Source organism: Colletotrichum jinshuiense, chromosome 6, assembly GCF_051148585.1.
Source record: "Colletotrichum jinshuiense chromosome 6, complete sequence".
In the NCBI taxonomy this organism is placed as follows: domain Eukaryota; kingdom Fungi; phylum Ascomycota; class Sordariomycetes; order Glomerellales; family Glomerellaceae; genus Colletotrichum; species Colletotrichum jinshuiense.
This window is the reverse complement of record NC_139313.1, coordinates 1015380-1036782: the sequence shown is the minus strand read 5'-3', so window position 1 is coordinate 1036782 and position 21403 is coordinate 1015380. Positions and strand designations below refer to the sequence as shown.

The 21403-nt window shown below is 52.4% G+C and overlaps 5 protein-coding genes across 5 annotated transcripts; 4 read left to right on the top strand and 1 right to left on the bottom strand.

The window, feature by feature from the left end:
- Positions 1-642: 642 nt before the first annotated feature.
- EsH8_VI_000254 (uncharacterized protein) lies at positions 643-1707 on the top strand (the record flags this gene model as incomplete). Its single annotated transcript, XM_083271507.1, has 5 exons — positions 643-675; positions 740-749; positions 1130-1145; positions 1201-1573; positions 1699-1707. 5 exons carry the CDS (start codon positions 643-645, stop codon positions 1705-1707), a joined length of 441 nt encoding a protein of 146 aa, XP_083126681.1.
- Positions 1708-2748: 1041 nt separating this feature from the next.
- Positions 2749-3720, top strand: EsH8_VI_000253 (DUF3632 domain-containing protein; the record flags this gene model as incomplete). The annotated part of the gene is made up of 1 exon (XM_083271506.1): positions 2749-3720. One exon carries the CDS (start codon positions 2749-2751, stop codon positions 3718-3720), a length of 972 nt encoding a protein of 323 aa, XP_083126680.1.
- Positions 3721-5856: 2136 nt separating this feature from the next.
- Positions 5857-8622, top strand: EsH8_VI_000252 (uncharacterized protein; the record flags this gene model as incomplete). Its single annotated transcript, XM_083271505.1, has 4 exons — positions 5857-6643; positions 6713-6829; positions 7915-8094; positions 8465-8622. 4 exons carry the CDS (start codon positions 5857-5859, stop codon positions 8620-8622), a joined length of 1242 nt encoding a protein of 413 aa, XP_083126679.1.
- Positions 8623-9298: 676 nt separating this feature from the next.
- On the bottom strand, positions 9299-11749 carry EsH8_VI_000251 (uncharacterized protein; the record flags this gene model as incomplete). The annotated part of the gene is made up of 2 exons (XM_083271504.1): positions 9299-10048; positions 10100-11749. 2 exons carry the CDS (start codon positions 11747-11749, stop codon positions 9299-9301), a joined length of 2400 nt encoding a protein of 799 aa, XP_083126678.1.
- A 4600-nt stretch (positions 11750-16349) lies between these two features.
- Positions 16350-21401, top strand: EsH8_VI_000250 (WSC domain-containing protein; the record flags this gene model as incomplete). Its single annotated transcript, XM_083271503.1, has 6 exons — positions 16350-16430; positions 16571-17917; positions 17974-20473; positions 20529-20608; positions 20720-20954; positions 21010-21401. 6 exons carry the CDS (start codon positions 16350-16352, stop codon positions 21399-21401), a joined length of 4635 nt encoding a protein of 1544 aa, XP_083126677.1.
- Positions 21402-21403: the final 2 nt, after the last annotated feature.

The window sequence follows — 21403 nt, the reverse complement described above, 5'->3', positions numbered from 1 at the left end:
ATACATTGCTGGATCAACCAAGATATGCAACAGGGGTTAGACGCACTCTTGATTGGAGACGGTATTTGGACGTGGAGAAAAGTCCGTCAAATAACTGACTTTGACTGTCCTGATGATTTTTAAGGGCTTGACAGTCCCTTTCGAACCTCTTGCCGACTCGCTGCCCACATGAACGGCTCTTGGGCTGCCCAACCACAACAATGAGTTGGACATACAACACACCCGACGGCACACCAACTAGTGGGCCACAAATCACAGCTATTTGCGTTACCTTTACGTCGATTGCATTCTTTCTCGTTTGCCTGAGATGGTATGTCAGAACAACAGTGGTCAAGGCTGTTGGCCGCGGTATGTTGATCGGACCGCGTTGAGCGCTTCCAATAACCAGGGGTCGACCGCACTGGGCAATACTGACGATAATAAATCCTAGATGACTGGATGATCATCATTTCTTTGGTGCGTCCGATCCAAGATCTGACCCGTCAACCCTTTAAACTGACGTCTCTTCCACACAGCTCGGATCATGCGGCTACACAACTTGCACCGTCATCCGTAGGAGTTCCAAACCTCATTCCTTTTGCTGCTCAGCCTAACCGGACTTTAGAGACGAAATGGGGCTTGGGAATCACCAGTCTCGACGACATGCCTGACATGAATGTTTTGGAGTTCGGCAAGGTAAGCGGTCACCGCTTGTCACAGGTAGTCACTCCAGCTGACAACGAAAAGCTTCAATACGTAGGGGGACCATTGTAAGTCTACATTATCCCGGAATGTCGTACAGGAATATGGCATAGATGAATAGCTGACAAAGGCGGCCTAGCTATGTGGTTGGAATTTGGGGTTTCAAGATGAGCCTGCTTTTCTCATACCTACGGTTCTTTCCGGAAGGCGCATATCGCATAACTACGATCATGGTCGCGACAGCATGCTCTATGGCCCACATTGCCTTCGTTTTTGTCTTCCTGTTTCTGTGCACCCCAGTAAGCAAATGTCAAAGCTTAGTCCTGGATGTTATCAACTAATTCGACTCGACAGATCGAAAAGCAATACGACCCTTCTATTCCTGCAGACGTAGGACATTGCGTAGATTCAATAACTTTCTATTTAACATTTTCTTCGTTAACCATAGTTTTTGATGTCATCATGTAAGTCGGAACCTGAATAAATGGCCCGTTCAATGCTGATGTTATTCAAAAACAGCATGCTGCTACCGTTCCCCGTTATCCTGAAATCTCAAATCCAAACGAGAAAGAAGATAGTCCTCCTCGGCCTCTTTATCATGGGTGTCTTCGTCACAATAGCCCAAGCGATTAGAATACAAACAATCCAGAACCTCGTCAACTACCTCGACTCGGCGAAGGCCATCCAATGGTCAGTCATAGAAAATGACATCGGCATCATCATCGCATGCATTCCGACGTTGGCCCCGCTGGTCAAGTACTTTGCCGAGAAGAGCCGGGGCGCCACCAACGGTACCTCGAGACCAAAGAGCTCGAGATACGCGCTGCAGACCTGGGGCACGAGGAGGAGTGGTATGCAGCCGCTGGGCACCGGCGTTGACCGAGAGGCATCAGTCAGTGGGAGCGGAATAATAAAGCCGGACGATAGTACGGAAAATATACTCAGCACAGACAGCACAACAAAAAGAACGGAACTGCAAGTCACGACGCATGATTCACAGGATACTTGGTCAAATAGGCCCGATAAGTAAAGGAAACAGGAGAGCGAGGCGGTGGTAGCAAAGGTGAGGAAGGAAGGCTTAGCGAGATACCCATACATATATTCAAGACAAAGAAGCAGGCGTAATTGCAGCCGCATGTTCGTCATAATAGATCTAAATTAACCTTTGATGGTCTGAAGAAAGCGTTTGTTTTACATAATTAAAGTTAAAGCCACATTTAAATCATGTATCCAGACCCATTTGGTCGTATTGCCCTTGCTCTTGAACCGCAAGCGCACATCTGAATAGACCCTTGACGTAGGTACAGGCAGGGGTGCAGGACTCGCTCAGACCTTGAAAACTAAATAACAGCTTTATGCCCCTCTGATTGTACAATCTCGCGATCTGAAGTGAAAACTGGATCTCGTCTGGTTCGAAATTTCTGTGATATACGGACTGGCGGTATTTGAACGATGAAGCTCCTCTTCACATCTCCCAGTCAGGTAGGTATTGTCGGCTCGAACTGCAATAGATTACAGCAGCAGACTTTTGACCAATTGGACAATAGCTTCAGAGTCTCCACCATACGGGTAGCTTCCTGATTGGGTGAAATAATGCAAACGAACGGCATTTAATTGGTCAAGTCATCAGCCGACACTGATTGTCGGATGCAGAGCCAACGAGACCGTCGCTTAGTCTTGGACTGCTACGTTGAGGAACTGGTATTGATTCAAGCACCAACGCCTAGGCTCTAGAATTTATAGAATTTATTGAAATAATTATCATTTTATATTTGATCTTTAATCTGGAATCACTTATGATTATGTAACATCGTTGCCTAAATTCGCTGCCTAAATTCATGAACTGTAGGCAGGGCTACGATTCCGACTTAAAATGCCACGCAAAACACCTGACCCTCAGAAGCCCGATTAACCAAGCAACAGTATAAATTCGCCTGCCCGTCCCAGAAATTATTCAAACTCTCCCGCTTTATATTCAAGCCGAATTGTGAACGGTGACTTAATCAATCAAACTCTGAGGTGTTTGTCGTGGATATATCAGCAACATCTCCAACATCGCACAACAAAATGTCGGCACCTAATGCCGTTGCTCAAGTCGACCACGACGAAAATTTCAGACGAGAAGCTCGAGAAGGCTTCAAGGACGACATCCGCCAACTAGCCACACCGGAAGACAAACTGGGCCTCTTGACCTCCATCCAAAGTTTTGCCTTCCAAATCATCAGAGATGCGTCCCGCCCGACGTCAGACAAGCAGGAGTCCGCGCAGAAAGGGCTCGATGTTCTCTGGTATATGTTTACTGAGACTGCAAAGGTTTTAGATAAAGAAGACGCTACCCAGGACAACCTCATCACTCTGTTATTGGGTACGAAGCAGTTCGACTCTTTCCATAAAATGCTCCATCCTTCTGAAGCTTCAGTGAGCACTTGGGAGTCATACGGCTTCGCGGATCATTTGCAGGAGGCATGGGAGAATGGGATTGTTAAAAACACAGTCATACAGCAGTGTAATCTCGCGACCTTCTCTGCCAAAGCCTTGGCTCTAGGCATCTGCGATGATTCCCTCGGAAAATGCGCGCTCTGGTACCTCCACGAAGCCCTCGAAAACGATGACGATGCTAAAGCCCTCGCTCTACTCCCTGCTGCCGTAATCTGGATAGAACACGCCCGCCACAAACTTTTCACACTCTCGCTCACCAATAAATCTTACGAAGGATCGCCTGTGTTCAGCGCGACGTCACCTGGCCAGCTAGCGCAAACTGCGAACGTGCAGCAGTTTCACTTCGGCATGGATAGGTGGCTATTATGGAGACGGAAACTTCAGAAGCTGAGCCACCATGTAGAGCCAGAAGTGGCGGGGCAGGCGAAGAAGGGGTTCATGAGCATGATATTCTGCGGCCGCGAGTTGGGTTGCGACGTTCCGGGAGAAGCCAAGTTCTCAGAGAGACTTCAGAAGACCATGTGGGAGGAGCTTGTTCGAAGTGGAAAGGAGAGTGTGTCCGGTGACGAGATTGACATCAAAGTGGATTGGGTTGATTGATTACGTGGCGTTCCTCAACGATCAAGGTTGCTGTTGCGATTCTGGGCCTCAAGTAATTATAACGGGAGAAATCTGGAATTTTTGATTGTAGGCATTTTATGAACTCATGGATAGTTCCCTCTTAAGAGGATGATTTACTCTATGCAACAAGCGTGTGTCTAGGCAAAGTAGGTGTTGACTAAAGCAACAGTATAAATACTTATGGTGGCAAGTATCGCGCAATCTGTGAATCTTGAGACAATGAATCTCATGTTATGTTTAAAACATTTTATTTTGTGCTCAACCCATTCCATCATATTTTAGGAATTTTGATTTCGATAAATTTGTAAACATCGATTTCTTGCCAGCCTCTCCTCAACCTTACCATGTCCTACTCAGTCAGAGCAAACTGTTTCTGTCCGACAAAAGAGCCTGGGTGACTTGGTAATGAACTCAGTTGCTTGTCGTTTTCATCGTGTTTCCGTCTCCCAAGTGAGAATTGGCTGGGGTTGCACAGCCTTTGGCGTCCATATCGGTTATGGAGAGCTGCATCAACCGATCTTGCAGCGATGATGTGTCGTAAATGAAGGCGGACAACATGGGCCCTTCAATGAAATTTCTAGGGTTACATTAGAAACTCTAAAACCATGTGGTGCCAATATTTTTGGCTGGTCATGGGTACCATACTTTTCTTCCCTTGTTGAAGTTGAGGCAGTCGTAAAATCACAAGTCGAAGGCATTATGAATTATCACGCCTCAGTAACACGTGTGATATGATGTTTGGCGGAAATACCGAGCAAGATTTGATGGGTTTCAGGTCAAAAGGCAGTAAGTGTCCGGACTCTTTGGTGCGCGTATAGTTTCTTGGTCAATCTCGTCTGAATCCATGGTGATTTATATAGCACATCCTAGGCGTCGACATGATATCTGCATCTGCTGCACTTAAACCATGTTTGAATAAAATCTCTGAATATGAAGTTTTGGGTTTCAATTATTTCCGTACATCAAAACTTTTGTATGTCGTCTCTTGTGAATTTGAACACCACAGTAGTCGGAAAATCTTGTATGAACCAATCGCGGCGTATGTATGATGCTATGTGCCTGGAGGCATCTGACGGCTAGTTCCTGCGCCAATAAGATAGAATTGATTGTGAGTTGCTCGTGCTTGTTCCAAATATCTGAGTATTGCGTGCATAAACCAATAAGGATTGAGACTGTCGCAGAGAAGAATGTGCTTATGGTCATGGGCACATCAGGCCGGATGCCAAAGTCCTTCTTCAGCTTAAAAGTGCAATAAGTGACTTTATCGAAACCTAAGAAATATGTAACAGGGCTTAGTCGAACCCCCTAATAAGTCTCCCTTGCAACGTAAGACATTAGAATAGCCTCGTCATCTGCTGGGTCATACTTTTCCAACGTTTCCCCCATCAGAAAACGTTTTGGGCTGAGCTTAACATTAAAATTCTAGACCAGATAATTCCTATTTTTTCGAGCAAGCAGGCGGAATGGCAACGTCTCCACCAGGAGTAGCGGCAATCCAAGACGGGCTTCAACCGGTCAAAGAAATGAAGCCTGCAGATCGACCCTCATGGCCCAAGTACCTAGAGACCAAGGCGCACAGTTCGAAATCCCAGAAACGAAAGATATCAAACGCCTGGAAGTCTCTGCGACATAGATCGGAGAGTCCCTTGTATGTTATTACTCTAGTGGCTGCTTAATACCTTGAGCGGCGTTAATCTGAAAGCTGGTAGTAGTATCGAAGGTCATTTTGCGAACAAAACGGTTCCACATGACGGGCAAATCAATACTGATCAACAGTTTTTGAATACCAAACAAAATTATGCGGATTCGATGCACTCACGAGTGACTGGAACGACTCTTGTGGGAGATAACGAGTCAATCTTTAGTCAGACACCGTCTACCGTGCTTACGACAACGCCAACAAGATCAATAGTATCTTTGAATACATGTGACAACGAAGACAATTGGGAAACTACCCAATCAAGATCTGCCAGTATTCATACCATTGAAGTGGATAGCCATGACTCCAAGCCGTCAACTTCCTACCCACCAGGTGTTTCAGCCTCGTGTCATGGAAGATACAGGTTCCATGATGATGTTAACGAGTCGCTGTCATCCAGTTCTCGAGATAAGACCATGCTGGACGATGACATCAGCTCGGTGATTGATCCCGCCGAGGGGCTTATGGACCACTTCGAAGAATCGAGACAATCTATCACGCAAGCAAGACTTTGTGATCTACCTCTAAGGGGCAAGGACAAGACGCCTTCGGAGCAAGTTTTGCGGCTCTTGGACTCAAATTCGGCATGGAAGAGAAGTGCCTTTGGACTTAGCCCCGAACTTATGGCCTCCTTAATGAAAACCCACCATAACGCCTTTTCCAATAACCAACTGCGCTTTGAGGTCTCAGGCGGATCCGCTGGTATCGAAGCACTTTGGCACTTGGATAACGCGGCACCGTCAGTAACGGCACGACCAGCGGATATTGCGAAATACGAGGACAATCTTCTGAAAGTCGTCCACCAAGCCCTGAGCAAGCCTCAAACAAAGGACTCGGAAGGCCGTAATGGGCTACATTGCCTAGCAGCAGCGACCTTTGCACGACTCAAGTACCTTTCCAGCGATATAGCGAGAAGCTCAACGCCATCAAAGGTTCGAATCATGACCTCCCGGTTGCTGAATGACCGTACAGCGGTCAAACCTAAAGCCGAACTGGTCAAAGACTCCATGCGGCAATCAGCAACTTTCGTTTTGGACTTGGTAGCATGTGGCGTTGATGTCAATTCTCGCAACTCTTCCGGGAACGCCGTGCTCATGGACTTCGTCGCATTCCTCCCTGAAGAGACTGAACTTCTAGCAAGCGACGCCATCTTGGATTCTTTGATACACGCCGGTGCAAAGTTGGAAGCGCGCAACTGGAAGGGTGAGACTGCTTTGCTCGTCGCAGCAAGACTTGGCCGCAGGTCCGCATTGAAGACGTTACTTCGCGCAGGTGCCAGCGTCAAGGCGAGAGATTTGAACGGTCGGGACGCAGTGGGTATTCTGAATCACTTTTTGGCAAATCCGAACGCAACTATAGACGACTGCACACTGTTCAAGGACTGCCTCGGTGAGTTGCCCGACAGCGATGGAGGCCTCATCCCACCCCCGATTGCGACGAGTGAATCGATCTGGCCTCATCAAGATGGGGTTTGTCATACGGCTGGAAACCCAACGACAAGCGTAGGGGTAACGACTGTGTCGGGAAAGCTTGTATCGGATCACGGTGTCAACCTGGAATCTGTAAAAACGGCATCAACGGAGGCTGTACAAGGAAATGCTTTAATTACGATTGAGACTTCAAAGGAAAATCCAATCAAGCGGTATGATCCTATACAGGCGACTGGAAGCAACGAGAAGAGCACTGATAGAACAATTCTAGACAAGCAAGTCTTTCTACGTTAAAGACAGAATCAGAGACGGCATCATCGGTAGCAAGCTCGGCATCCGTGGATACCATTTCACAGGATATGGATGCTGTGACCGACGAGATGTGCGATGTGCTGCTGTCACGAGCGTTTGGGCTCTCCATGAACGACGTTGAATCTCCACAAGATGCTTGGGCAAGTGTAAGAAGATGTCTTGAGGAGCTTTTCTGCATTACCAGAGTAGATGTTGGGCTTGGACAATATCATAGAGGAGAAGGCACCCATGAAGCGACGGATACTGACGCAGATCACCGGCATGTCTCTCAAAGAAGAACGTACTCTTCTCTGCCATCATCGAGGAAGAGAACTCTCCATCAGCGGGGGCATGATGGGAACGATGAAGAAGAAGATGAGGAATCGAATAACAACGACGAAGGCGGAGGCGGGAGCTGGGACAAGATATCTGCACGAGAAGGGCAGGGAGCAGAGGGAACAGTCCGTCTAAGCTGCCCGTACAGGAAACGAAACCCGTTGAGGTTCAACGTTCGAGACCATCAGCTCTGCGCCACCAGGTTCTTTTCGTCCATAACCTTTGCAAAGTAAGACGCACAACCCCCAGAGACGTGAAATCGTTGGACCCAAAAGATCTGACCCGGTCGCAGACGTCATATTACGACATTCCACCAACGAAAGACGCCTCATCACAGCGAGCTCTTCGCCTGCTGCCGCTGCCAGGAACGTTTCGCCACAATGCAGGGGCGCGATGCCCATTTGCGAGTCCCCACAGACCGGATCTGCCAGCTCCGGGACGAGGCCGCCGGCGACGGCGCCCAGGATGACCCGGAGGACGGCATAACGCCGGATATCGCCAACAGGCTGCGCGACCGGCGATCCAAGATCCACGTGTCGAGCTGGGAGGCACTTTGGCAGACTCTCTTCCCCGGCGACGAGAAAATAAAGCCATCAGGTAGGTGCTTGTTTCCCGCCATCCAAATTCTTCCACGTGAGCGTATGTTAAGTGTCATCCGGGCACAGATTTTGAGCCCGTTATCGAGGTAGACGAGCTGAAGACGGCTTTTGAAAGGAACGCCGAACGACGCGCCTCCGTTTTGCGCAGTGTGTCTTCGGATTTGATTCTAGACACCAGTAAAGTCACGCATGACGAGATGAGCCACAAGCTCTGGAGGCTGTTCCAATCATTCGTCGAGCACACCATGCGAGTCTGCAGAGACACGCTGGCAAGCCCCTCGGTTTCGACGATCCAGCATAGGGCTATATATGCGGGCAAAACACCACAGACTGAGAAAGAGCTGAACAAGAAACACCGGCCCGGCCAGTCGAGGCTGTTGTTACCCAATATACAAACGGGCTCGCAATCACTCCTTCGTCAGTGGAATACCGCCACCGAGGAAGGATGTTTCCTACCGAGCACTACGATAAACTCTCCAGTATTGCGTTCTGGGATACCGACGGCAATTCAACTAGGGCCGGCTGAGCCCATTCCAGGCTATGACGGTCCGGCGGGCGGCCGAATAACCTTATCGGACCCACCCGTTGTGCCAAACTTCGACCTGCCCCTGAGATCCAGCATGGAGAACAGCGTGGTGGTAGATCATTGCGCCTTTTGCTTGTCGCCTATGCCGTGCAACTGCCTCGGTCACTGGAAGTGGGACGAGCCATCTAATACATTTGGCGGTGGTTATGACTACGAGAACAGTAGGAAAGTCATCGACTTTTCCAATGAGTGGATACAAGTCATAGAAGCAGATAACGAATACATCGCGGAGGGACGAAAGTTATTCCGTTGTTGTACATTGTGTCTTCTGAGATGGTCTCATAGAGCTTGTAGATATTCAACTACTGGAATCACCAGACAGGAGTAGACAGGAGAGATACTTGGATAGGAAGGATCAAAAACGCGAGGCGCGCCATCTGACCTATTTCAAGCAAGAGCCCAAGAAGACGGCGGAATGACAAGTGAGCAGATGAGAAATATGCTGCTCAAGTCTATAATCATTTGGGTTTACAACTACAAAAACATGACATCGCCAGGCACCAATATCGTCCTGGGCCAGTCTTTACTCCTAGGTATACCCTAACGCCCTGACCCATATCGTACCTACTCAGATTACGAAAACACGTCCAAAATCAGCAGATATATAATCCCAGCCCTAGAGTTTGCCATTATCTGCGCCGTTACTCGCGTCGTTGCCGAGGTTCGTTGGCCTATTGGGCCTGACGACCACGAAACCCTGCTCCGAGGCGGGTCGAGGCCGGATGACTTGGAACCCTTGTTCGGTCGCTCCCGAGTGGCCAATGACCTTGGCCCAGAGCCCGGACGATGAAGAGCGGAAGGACGGTTTCGGGGCGGGCGGCCGTGGTATCTCATCCGACGCCCGTTCCGCGGGCGTTGGGCGCGGCGCGCCGTAGTACAAGTCCGCCTCCCGAAAAGAGTAGTCGTTCCATCGCGGCCCTAGCGGCCCAGCGTTGACACGGGTCGGCGAGGTATGCGATGCCGAGCCTGGCTGCTCCTCCTCTTCGGTCGACTCAGACAGCCGGCTTGGAGACAAAATGGACTCGGAGCGCCGGATGGAACGCTTGTCTGCAAAAGTGGTGGAAGCCGAGGCTGTCCTTGACGTCGTGGAAGCCGAGTAAATAGAGGAGCCAAGGCCGCTGGCTCTGCCGAGAGACGACATGGATGCGCTCGAGCGCGGCGGTCGGTAGAACCGGCTCGACGTCATGGAGGAGTTCAGTTGCAGTGTGCTAGGGCTGTCTGATCGGTATGACGGCCGCAGATAGCCTGCATCGGGCGACTCAGCCGACGCCGGCTCTGGATACGATGTGTCTCGTAAAGCAGCGTTTTGCGTGGAGAAATCTGTCCGCGGTGCTTCGCGTCGATGGAGCTGCCGCAGTCCATAAACCTGGAAGAAAGTTTGTTAAAGCCGCCTAGGAAGCTGCGCGATGACACTTACATCGGGGCGTGGTGCTGTCCACCATCCCTTGCAAAGCCTTGCGAGATCACAAGCGGTGGGAACGAAGAAGCCGAACACAAGCATGCAAGCGTGCAAAGCTAGCAGCAAGTACCCGATGATGCTCTTGATATCGCTCGTTGCAAGCCCGGGCAAGAATGAGACGAGAAAGACCAAGCTGCAGAGCCTCATTGTAGCTGCTATGCTTCCGATGGAGAATGTTGAATAGGCTTGGAATCCGGCAACGCTGGCCAGAAGGATGAGTTCACAGGCTCCAAGCATAGCCAGCTGCGCTGGGCCAGAGAGTTGTAAACCACCGATAGCGGCGCCCCGGACGAAACTAAGGGCAAACAGGATAATAATAAAGGTTTCGTCTTGCCGGCGTAGGCCGTCCGAAGGAGCAAGCTGTCGGTATCGCTTAGTACTGTCAAATACCAGAACACCGAGGCTGCGAGTGGGGATTTGGCGGATGAGCCAGATGAAGGCAATCATCATGGCGACGATGAGCGTGACAGCCAGCGACGTGTGATAGACAGGCATAATCGAGGCATTGTCGAGTTGGTAAAAAGACAGCGCTGCCAAAGGCAACATGAAGTATGACAGAATAACGCGGAGGACACGGCTGCAGGTGTGCCGCCCGCCGCCGACTGAGCGTGAAACCTCGCTGTCCGAGTGGCGATGCCTATTTACGAACCAAAAGACCTCGAGAACTAGTGCGGTGCCAACGGCTATGGCGAGCATGACAATAACCATGTTGAGCCACGTATCCATCGTCATCGGCGCGCCAGCAATCTGGGTCATCAGCTCCAAGCCATAAGTACCGCCGTAAGTCCCATTCATGACGTAGATTCCATCGTCGACTCTGTCGTACACCACTCCGTGTGTGACGGGTCCGTTGAGGAAGAGCGAGAAGAAGTTGAGGTGGCTGACGACCGGTTGGTAGAAACCTGGATACTGCAGGCTGAGCCCACCAGTCAAGAAGATGAACTGAAGGTACTGGAGGCAGTCTCCCACGTTGGGAAGTACCATCCGAACAGGACGCTGTTCTTCATCGTCCAGCGCAACCGGGGTGCTGTAAACGGAGCGGGCGATGCCGACGAAGAACACGAAGATGAATATGCCCCAGGTTGAGAAAGTGACGACTGATGTGATAGTCGAGCCGAGTGCCGGGGTGATGTTCGCCTCTTGACAACTCACGTCTTCTGCATCGTTTCCCTCCAAGTGCAGCGTAATGTGGAACGTCGACAGCGGAGGCAGACGGCCGATGTCGTTCGAAACAGAGATGTACAGGCTGGCGGGATTTTGAAATGTCGTTGCCCAGTTCTTGGAGAAGTTAAGCTTCTTGCAGAATCCACTCGCCGTTGAGCGATGTACGGACGATCTTCCGAGCATCTCGATTTCGACCGTCGCAGCGGATATCGTGCGGGAAAGCTCCTGGCATTCCGCTTCTTCCAGCCATCGCCCAACCTGAAAATCCAAACGATTACGATCGCCATTCTTCAGGGGCACCAGAGAGGCGCCCAGACTTTGAGGGACAAAGACATCAGTCCTGGTTGAAGTGCTATCACAGCCCTGCCATTGCACGTAAGCGCCCGAAGCGCAGGTCGCCACGAGCCCTACCAGACCAAGGCGTGCAAACATTCCCAGTCTCATTTGGGACCAACCGTGACTCGAGCATTCGAGGTTGGGAAGGTGGCCGTCTAATTGGTTGCCCTACCACTCGGATTCTGGGGATGATGGAGGGGGGATGGGGGTAGGTGAAGTTTGGCGAACTCAGTGAAAAGGGCACATGGCTCCGAATGTTTCCTCCTTTCTTTGTGCACTTCTCTTCAGAGTGGACCAAGCAAGGCAATGCCGAGGCCGCTAATTATCGGCTTCCTCGTAATTGCGGAAAGGGTTTTTGGCAGCGCGGATCCTTGCCTGGCGAATCCACAGCAACTCTTTTTTTTGCGGGGAGATGTCGACATCTCTTATTCTTGAGTGGCCCCGAAAACTCACTCACTGGTGGGTTTGGGCTGAATGGAAAGGAAAAGCGGATCTATGGCGGGCCTGCCTGGAAAACGGAGTACATCCACTATGCCGCAGCAACATGCGGATACCCCGTATTTAGGGTCATTTCGTGGTTGAGGCGAGAAAGTTGTGGACCAACTAGATATCTCAAAGGCAACACAAAAGACGAATTTATCGAGATATTGCACAATGAAATGTTGGGACCAGCTGTTCAAGAACACCCTCATTGGAACTCGATTGGGACGTGGTACTTTGCCAATCTTTTCTTTCGTCGAAGGTCAAGGAAGGTGAGGTGGCGCTGCGAAGAAAACGGGTGGCGGTCGAGAACGGACGCTGGGTAAATCCAAACAGAGCGGTGTGGCGGCAGCCACAGTTCTTGGCAACGACTTTTGGCACTTGCGGCGATGGCATGACGAAAGAGGCAGCACGGATTACTATGAACGGTGAGTATTCTAGCCTAGGAGAGTGCTTGGCAAGCCGTGGTGCGAAACGAAGGCAGCTAGAACGACGTTTTGCGGCAGTTCGGTTCATGTTCATGGACCAAAAGGAGATCCTTATTGTCCGCAGTCGAAATAGAAAATGGCAGCCCACATTCCATGCTTCATCCATGCTTGAAGCATGATGGCTGCACCGTTTGCCATGTGGCCTCCGTTGTGTGGCATTTCTTGGCATGCCTCGCAGAGACAACATCGAGGTTACGATACGGGGGAGATTCGAAGGAGGAGATTGTTTCCTAGAATGGTCGGTTCTCGGTGCTGATGAACACCTGCGACAAGTTTGGCGAGCTGTCATCAGGATCATGCCTACGGCTCTGGATTCACGGCCCAAGATATTGGAATTGCCTTTCTTTTTCTTCTTGCCTTCGTCAAAGCCACCTTTGCAATATTTTGTTTTCCCATGCCGGCTGGAAGGGCCCATAACGATTGCCACAGTCATGGCGGAAACACAACGATTCGGGCATCGGCAACCGGATTCATTAGGGGATTGAGATTTCCTGACGGACTGGATACAGCACATGGCGTTTCGGATTCTCGCCTCCACATGCGTCTGTAAGAAGGACCGACAAGCGAAAGAAAAAGGTGGGAGAGAGCATGAGGAGATGAAATGAGGGAGACTGGGTCTCAAGGCGACGGCATGACCGGTGTCTTGTCTCTCGGCAGTCGGCATATATGGCGCAACAAACTGTGGACAAGTAGTACGCGACCAGTTGGGCAAAGCGATAGCAGCGTCGGCCTATCGATTGTGATTTGGACCGGAAAGCTATGAAGGGACGGACAATGATGACGCGCATAGTTGCATCTCGAAAGGCCGCATGATTCTGTAGGCAATGCTAGGCTGGGTAGAGAAGCGACTGGGGGGTATGCCAAACGGTATGCTGTAAGTAAGATAAGGTTGAACAAACCCCCCAAAACTAGTGTAGGAGCGCGGAGACTTATGCGACGTGGGCGGCACTGGAATGCTGGCGCGATGGGGTGGGTCAGTGATTGAGGTCAATCCATTACAAGCAAACAAGGCAGATGGGCACTTTTTCATAAAAGTAAAAAAACAATAATAGCTGGAGCACGTCCAAAGCAGCCGCGGAGATGACGATTGACTTTACTGCAGCGCCAAGGGATAAGACGACGCAGAAGGGATCAGACGTCGAAACGGTGGATGGGAACATGGGACGAAAGGACGATAAGACAATGTGTCCATGTTATTTCCCCGTCCCTGCGGTACTGTTGACGGCGGCGACAGGGAGGAACCGGAAGAGCCGTAGGATGAAAACAGAGTGAGCACAGGGCGCGGCAGCGAAGGCGAACGGGCGAGTTGCAGCGTCGTACGAGCGGCGGCCATCATGATGGCGTTGCCGTGCGCAAAGGTGAATCCAATGTTTGAGATCTATCAATGGCCCATGTGCTTGGTGGGAGGGGCATGGGGTGTGCAGAAGGAAAGAAACCATTTTCAGCTGGCCCTGAGACCGGGGCAGAACAGGGAGTAAACTAGCCGACCCAGAGAGGGGCAACTAACTTGGGGCGTTGCCGTCGGTGGTTGAGTGCAAAGAGAGAGCCAGTCGACCATCGATCAGTACATGGGAATTCGCATGTTTGATTTCCGAGGTGAAGAATGCATGCAGCGGCAACGGCAGCGGCAGCGGCCGGGTCTACATCTGGTCCATAGCCCGTCCGTGGTCGGGCATCCAGACCGTACGTACCCGGGTACATGCAGCCCGGGAAGGAGGAGGGGCAAACAACACACGAGGAAGGCGGAGGGCCGGCGGGAGGATGCGTCACGGTCGCGGCATCCGGCGGGAAACAACCGGGCGACAAACGGGAAAGAAGATGAGAAGCACATCCTGCCTCTCGGCGGAATTCAAGGGTTGCGTTGCCAGATTTGAGGTGTGTCGAGGAAGGAGGCACCTTACCTTGCCTGCCCACCCTGCCCTGCCCGCCACTGCCAGTCTGCCTGCTTCTGCTTCTACGTACACTAGGTAGGTAGGTACGACAACGTCGTCATCTATTCATCTTTTGGACGCTTCTTCCCAGACTCCCCAGGTTCCGGCCCGATCGATCTCACGATGAAGCTGGAAGCTGTGCCGAAAATGGCAAAAGGGAAGGAAGCCATTGCTCTCCCAGGCGTTCCGTGTGTTCCGTGTGTTCAGTGTTCGATATTCTCCGGGTGGGCTCCCTCCAAAAATCGCAAGCTCCTTCCTTCCCTTGCAGAGAGAGTGCAAGGTGCAAGAACAACGTGCATCGCTAGTGCCCTGCTTTTCTCGTGGTGCTGTGGTCTCAAACCTGCAGGTACAGCTTTGCCAGGTGCAGGGTCGGGCGGGACTGTGGGCAAGTGCCGCCCGGTGCAGGTACAGCTGCTGGTGAGCACCTTCTGTGCGCTGCCGTGCAGGGCAGGAAGGAGAGAAACCGCTGGTGCGGGAGGAGCGGGAGGAGGAGGAGAGGATGGGTTGGGTTGTTTGTTGATGCAGATGCCACTTGCCCGTATCGGGTGAAGCGAGCAAGCGAGCAAGCCACCCAATCTCTCCCCAAGCTACATTCCCTGTCGGGACCTGCGCTCCCCGTCTTTTTTCGTCCTCGACTGCACGCCCGGGACGAAGCTTGTTCCACTCTTCCACCCGGATGCTTCTTTTTTTGGCCGCCCTTCAATCCGCTTTTTTTCTTCTCCGTGTCTTCAACTCGGCCGCCTTGCGAAGATCTCATCCTGCCGACATGCAAAAGAACATCAAACAGATTGTCAAGCCAATATACCCGTGGCAACTAGCCGCCGCGCGTCAGGCTCGGCCAGACACGACTGAATCACCCGCGCTCTCGTCAGGAGGTTTTCTGAACCATGCCAGTGACACTTTCTAGTCGGCGTCCTCGCCAACGCCCAGCAACGCCCAGAGGCCAAGTGCACCGGACAGGCAGGGACGGGGCGCGTTATCGCCGCGTTGAAATGAAGCCGACATATCCAGCCCTCGACTCTGGCCCGGATCACGAGTGTGCCTATCTCGAGTCCCATTGCTTTTCCACGGCCGCCATCTAAACATCCAAGGTTCATCACATGGCTTCCATCCGACTTTCTGGATGCGCCGTGGGCGGCCAGCCCATGCATGCATACATGCATCGCCCATGTTCCATGACCGCTGAATCGAGCACTGTCGTTGTGCCTAGCCCGTTCTCCCTCCCTTAGGGTTCCCGGACTCTGCATCCGCCCAGAGCGTGGGCTCGCTTGATGGTGTTTTTGGCGCCTCCGCTCCGAATCTAGCCTACCCCTCCGGAACTTTCTCCCTGCTTCCTTGCTTACAACCTGTGCTTTTTTCACTCGTCCTGAAATGTCTCTGGCGCCGTCAATATCTCGCCCTAATCAAACTGGCCTGGGCATGCGCACCATCCCTACGGACCTCTGCCTCACAACCCCAGCTCCAGCCCGCTCGAGGCATGGGGTGTGTCGATTCCTACAATGCTGGTAACCGGGCTTTCTGCCTTTCGGGCTAACTGCTTTTGACCGGCTGTAGCTTGTGCCGCGGACTCAGCCAGCGATGGTCTTGACGACACGACAGCGGCCCTGCCCAATGTCTGTTGTCGCGCTCTGCCCTTCGCCTGCAGTCTTGGCAATCATCAACTTTTGTTTATTATCTCTGCTGCCGCCCCGGATTCGATATGCTCTCGACAAGTGCTTTGTCCTGCTCATCTCTCCGGGCAGTTCTGGGTGTTCAGTTCTTGAGGCAGACATTTAGTTGTTCACTGCTTTCCCATCTCGACTGCGCATCATGAGATTGTCCCTTGGGGTCCTGGCATCGCTGCCGGTGCTCGCAGCTTCGCTCGCCTCAACCGACTCATACCGCGATGCCGTGAGTCGCCGAACCTTCTCTTTTCACATCATACCCTGCCAAAAAAAAGTTGATGAATGATTAATCGAAAAGCGGCGATACGTCCGCTTGTCGAGGACCTCAAGAACTTGCGCTGACCATCTCATGATTCTGTACCACAGGACCTGCCACAATCGGGTTACCTCCCGAACCACAACCTGGATCCCAATGTCGCGGGATCTAGCTTCAAGAACCTATGGACTTTTACCTCTCCCATTGCCAAAGAAAATTGGCTGGCTAAGCCTCTAGTGTACACGCCCAACGGCGGCTCCGAGCTTGTCATCACGGCCTCCGAGATGAACATCATCCGTGTCTTCAACGGCAAGACGGGCGCTATTCTCAACCAGAGAACTCTCCAGCCACCCTTCTCTGCTCAGGATAGCAACTGTGGCGACATACCTGACTGGATCGGCGTTACTGGAACCCCCATCATTGACCCCAACACAGACATCATGTATGTATTTTCAAAGGGGTACAGGGACGGAACGACTTCTGGCACCGCCAATGGAGTCTACAAGATGTACGCTATTCGCATCCCTAGCCTCGAAGATGTGAGTGGGTTTCCGGTCTTGATCGACGGCACCACTGCGGATAACGATCGCGCCCGTTACTTTAACGGTGGTGTGGCTCTGCAGCGACCATCTCTGACAGAGCTCAATGGCCACATCGTTGCGGCGTTTGGGTCGCACTGCGGTCGATGGAATTACACGGGCTACATTCTCTCCGTCAGCAAGACCCCGGGTGTCGGCCCCGTGAGCATGTGGGCAACTGAGGCCGCACCGGGTGCTCCCAGCCCCCAGCCTCTCGAGCTTGCCAACGAAAGAGGTGGCAAAGCCGGCATCTGGCAAAGTGGCATGGGCCTTCCCACCATCGGTAACAACGTCTATTTTGTCTCCGGAAACGGCCAGGGACATGCCAACGGCAACGTCCCAGCTAGTGGCAGGATTCCCATGTCCACGCTTGACGAGTGCATCGTCAAGATGGAGCTATCAGCGACTGGCAAATTCAGCTTGATTGACTATTTTCAGCCGTACGACTACATTGGTCTTGACGCGGGTGATCGCGACGTTGGTTCTTCTGGTCTCGCTATCCTCGACCCCTCCGTGTTTAAGGGCGCAGGAGTGAACCGTATCGGTGTCACTGCAGGAAAGAAAGGCAGGGCTTACGTGGTGAACGCCGACAACCTCGGCGGTTTCCGACAGGCTGCGGATGGTGGAGACGGTGTCCTGCAGACAATCGAGCTCGGCAACTCTCTCTATGGTGGGTTTGGTAGCTATCCTTCCGAAGGTGGCTACATCTACGCAACCGTGGTCAGCGGCAACGTCGTGGCCTACAAACTTGGCTTCGACTCCAAGGGAGCCCCCCAGTTCACTTTGGCCGGGAAGACGTCCAATTTCGTCGCTGCAGGTCGGGTGGGTGTTGGTCAGATGACGGTGACGTCTGACAATGGAAAACCCGGTACTGGCATTGTGAGATTTCTTTCTCGTCCCCTCTATCATGCGCGTGATTGTTAACAAAAACCTAGGTCTGGGTTACTGATGTCAACGTCGGTCTACAGGCCTTCCGCGCCGTTCCTCAGAATGGCGTCTTGGTCCCCGTTACTCTCCCACAGTCTCAAGGCACGAACAAGTACCAGCGTCCTGTATTTGGAGACGGCCGTGTCTACTTCCAAGTCAACAGCAACAGGCTTGTATGCTTTGGCGCCCCAGTCAATTCTGCAGTCAATTGCACCAGCCCGGTCGATTTTGGCTCCCTTGAACTTGGCTCCACAGCTAGTGTCGCCGTCAACTGCAAAACGAATGTCGCCCTCACCAAGGTTGTCGGCTGCTCTGTGGCTGACCCTTCATGGACATGCTCCAACTCGACTCTGCCTCAAGGCACAGTTGCCGCAGGCACGTCGTTCTCGTTGAACGTAACTTGGGATCTGTCAGGCCCCACCGCAAAGACCATCCCTGGTTTCGTTACCAGCTCGTTGACACTGGCAATCAGCGCATCGGCAGACTACGCTCCAAGCACCGTGGTTTCACTTCAGGGCACAATTGTTAAACAAGGTGCTTTCCTGACCGCGACTCCCTCCGATATAGCTTTCGGCAGACTTGTGTTGCGAGATGCTCCCGACGGGTTGACTGGCACCGCGCTTCTGCAGAACGTCGGCAACGGTACACTTACCTTCACTGGCTTTGCTTGGCAAGACGACGCCGGCAGCTTTACCAACCTCACCAGTGCTGGTGGGCTGGGGTCTGGTTTCTCGTCATCAGGGTTCCCCGCCGTAGGTTCCACGCTCGAGGCTGGCCAGAGCTTGACTGTTCCGTTCCGTTTTTTCCAACAAGCTGCTGGCCCCTATTCGACAAAGGTATCCATCTGGTCGAACGGTGGATTGGCTGTTCTCACGCTGAGCGCTTCCGTCAACGACGCACCTGTAGTAACATTCGAGCTAGCCAACGGTTCTGGCGGCTGGAATGTATTGTCGGGAGACTACAAGGTTGCGTTTGGCAACGTTCTCGCCGGCACATTGGTTGATAAGCAAATCAGAGTCTGCAACAAGGGCGGCTCCCCGCTGACAATCACCATCTCGAAACCCCCTGCGACGCCTCAGCTGTTCGCTTTGAACCCGAACAATGAGCTCACCGAAGGACAGCAGGTTGCTGCTGGCACTTGTGCCATAGGCAGCGTCGGTATACACGCCGCCCCGGTTCAGCCAAACCATCCATTCCAGCCTTTGAATGCTCTCTGGACCCTCAGCACCGACGGAAATGACCCCGCCACTGGCCAGGCTTCCGGCTTGCACAACATTGCTTTTAATGGCACCGTTATCACCAAGCAAGTTGGGCCGCTCCTTGCCAATGGGACCGCGCGGTACCAATGGGTCGGATGCTTCTTGGACACAAGCAATCTTGGCCGCAACCTACCGAACTCGGTCAACACGCCCGATCAGCAGAAGACAAACACCCTTCAACAGTGCCAGACACTCTGTCTTGGAAGGGGCTTCGCTCTCTCGGGCGTTCAATACCACCAAGAATGCTGGTGCGGCGGGAGCATTAGAAATCCATCGACATATAGAGATGAATCTCTCAACCTTTGCACATTCGACTGCACGGGCGATGACACCCAGGCCTGTGGTGGCGACTATGGTCATATGAGTGTGTACGCTGACATATCATCTTTCGATATATATGGTTTCTATCGGTCCCTCAATGCTCCCAGCTCAAGTTCAAGGTCTTCAGCGCCGGTTGCTACGACGTCAACCACGAGCGTTGCATCCTCAAGGGCCGCAACTTCGACATTGTCCTCCAGCACCCCAGTTTCGTCAAGCACTGGAATTCGAAGCTCCACCTCTTCCAGCTCCCTGGTATTCAGCACATCTTCCTCTCCTTTGTCGAGCTCTTCAAGTTTATCGAGCAGCAATCTGGGTACGAGCACGACTGCGTCGTCCACCTTCACCTCAACCAGCGCTTCTTCAAGCCCATCTTCGACCACTATCATGTCGCCCCTCAACCCTAGCATGCCTGCTATAATCGGTGGCCAGTGGCAGTACGCGGGCTGCTTCAAAGATCTTGTCAACGATACCCGACTCTTGAGTGGTGCCTTCCTGGCATCAGACGACATGACCTTGGACAGATGCGCTGCATTCTGCAGCACCGGTGCCTACAACGGTGGCGCTTTTAATTATTTTGGAGTCGAATACAGTCGCGAGTGTTACTGCGGCTGGGATGTAAAGGCAGCTCAGACGAGTACCTCGGAGTCGGAATGCTCCGCACCATGCGCGGGTTCGCCAGTCGGCTTTTGCGGGGCTGGGGCTCGACTCTCGGTTTACAATAACACAGTCCCCAACAAGAGCCCGTCGGCTCCGCAGCATGTTAAACGTGCGGGTGATTACGAATTACTGGGTTGTCAGACAGAAGGCGCCAATGTTCGCGCTTTGACGGGCAGTTTCTACGCCGATGATTCCATGACTGTCGAAACCTGCGCTTCCTTCTGCGCTTCTGGCGGCTGGCAATACATGGGCATCGAGTATGCCAGAGAGTGTGAGTAGACCTGATTTCTGATCCTTTTCGTGCACTAATGAATATCGTTTGCTAGGCTTTTGCGGTAGCACAATCAATGCCGGATCGGTGCCAGCTCCTCTCGTAGACTGCAATATGGTCTGCGCGGGCAATCCAGTACGTCAGAAGATTTTATCTAAAAGCAATAGGTGCTAACTTTCGACAGCTTCAATACTGTGGCGCAGGTAGTCGCCTCGATCTCTACGAGTTTGATCCCCTGTCCTCCAGCTCGTCGTTAATCGCGGCGTCATCCACGACCTCAAAGTTGTCCAGCTCGGCGCTATCCTCCGCATCGTCAGGGGTGGTTTCAACGGGAACCACGACCTCGTCCAGTGCACAGTCTACCAGCAGCTCGGTCTCTTCAACGCGAGCACCGACATCATCGTCGTCCAGCATCTTGGTGCCGACTGTCCCAGCGTCGACTTCTGGCAACAATTCCCCCACCACGGCCTTGAGCACGACGGTAGGTCCAACAGCGACGCCTACAAACGGCTATCATTACGTCGGATGCTTCAAAGACACCAACTCGGGGCATGCGCTGCCTGTCTTGTTCGCCAATAACAGCGTCACTCCCGAGCTCTGCATTGACTATGCAAACTCACGATTCAGCAACTCGCCGACCTCGACAACTAAAATGCCATACCTCTTCCTCGAATACCACCACGAGTGCTACGGAGGTGCCAATTTTGACTTCAAGGGCGCCGCAGTGACCTCTCTGGTTGGAACCAAGGCCTGCAAGAACTATTGTTATGGCAGCGTCCGCACATTCACAACAGATGGGAAGGCCACGACTACCACTGGCACGGCAAACTACTGTGGTGGGGCCAAAATGTTCGACCTGTACGCCTTGTCGACTCCTGTCACCTTCCCAACAACTGGCGGACCTGTCGTCACTCAAACCGCGGTTTGACG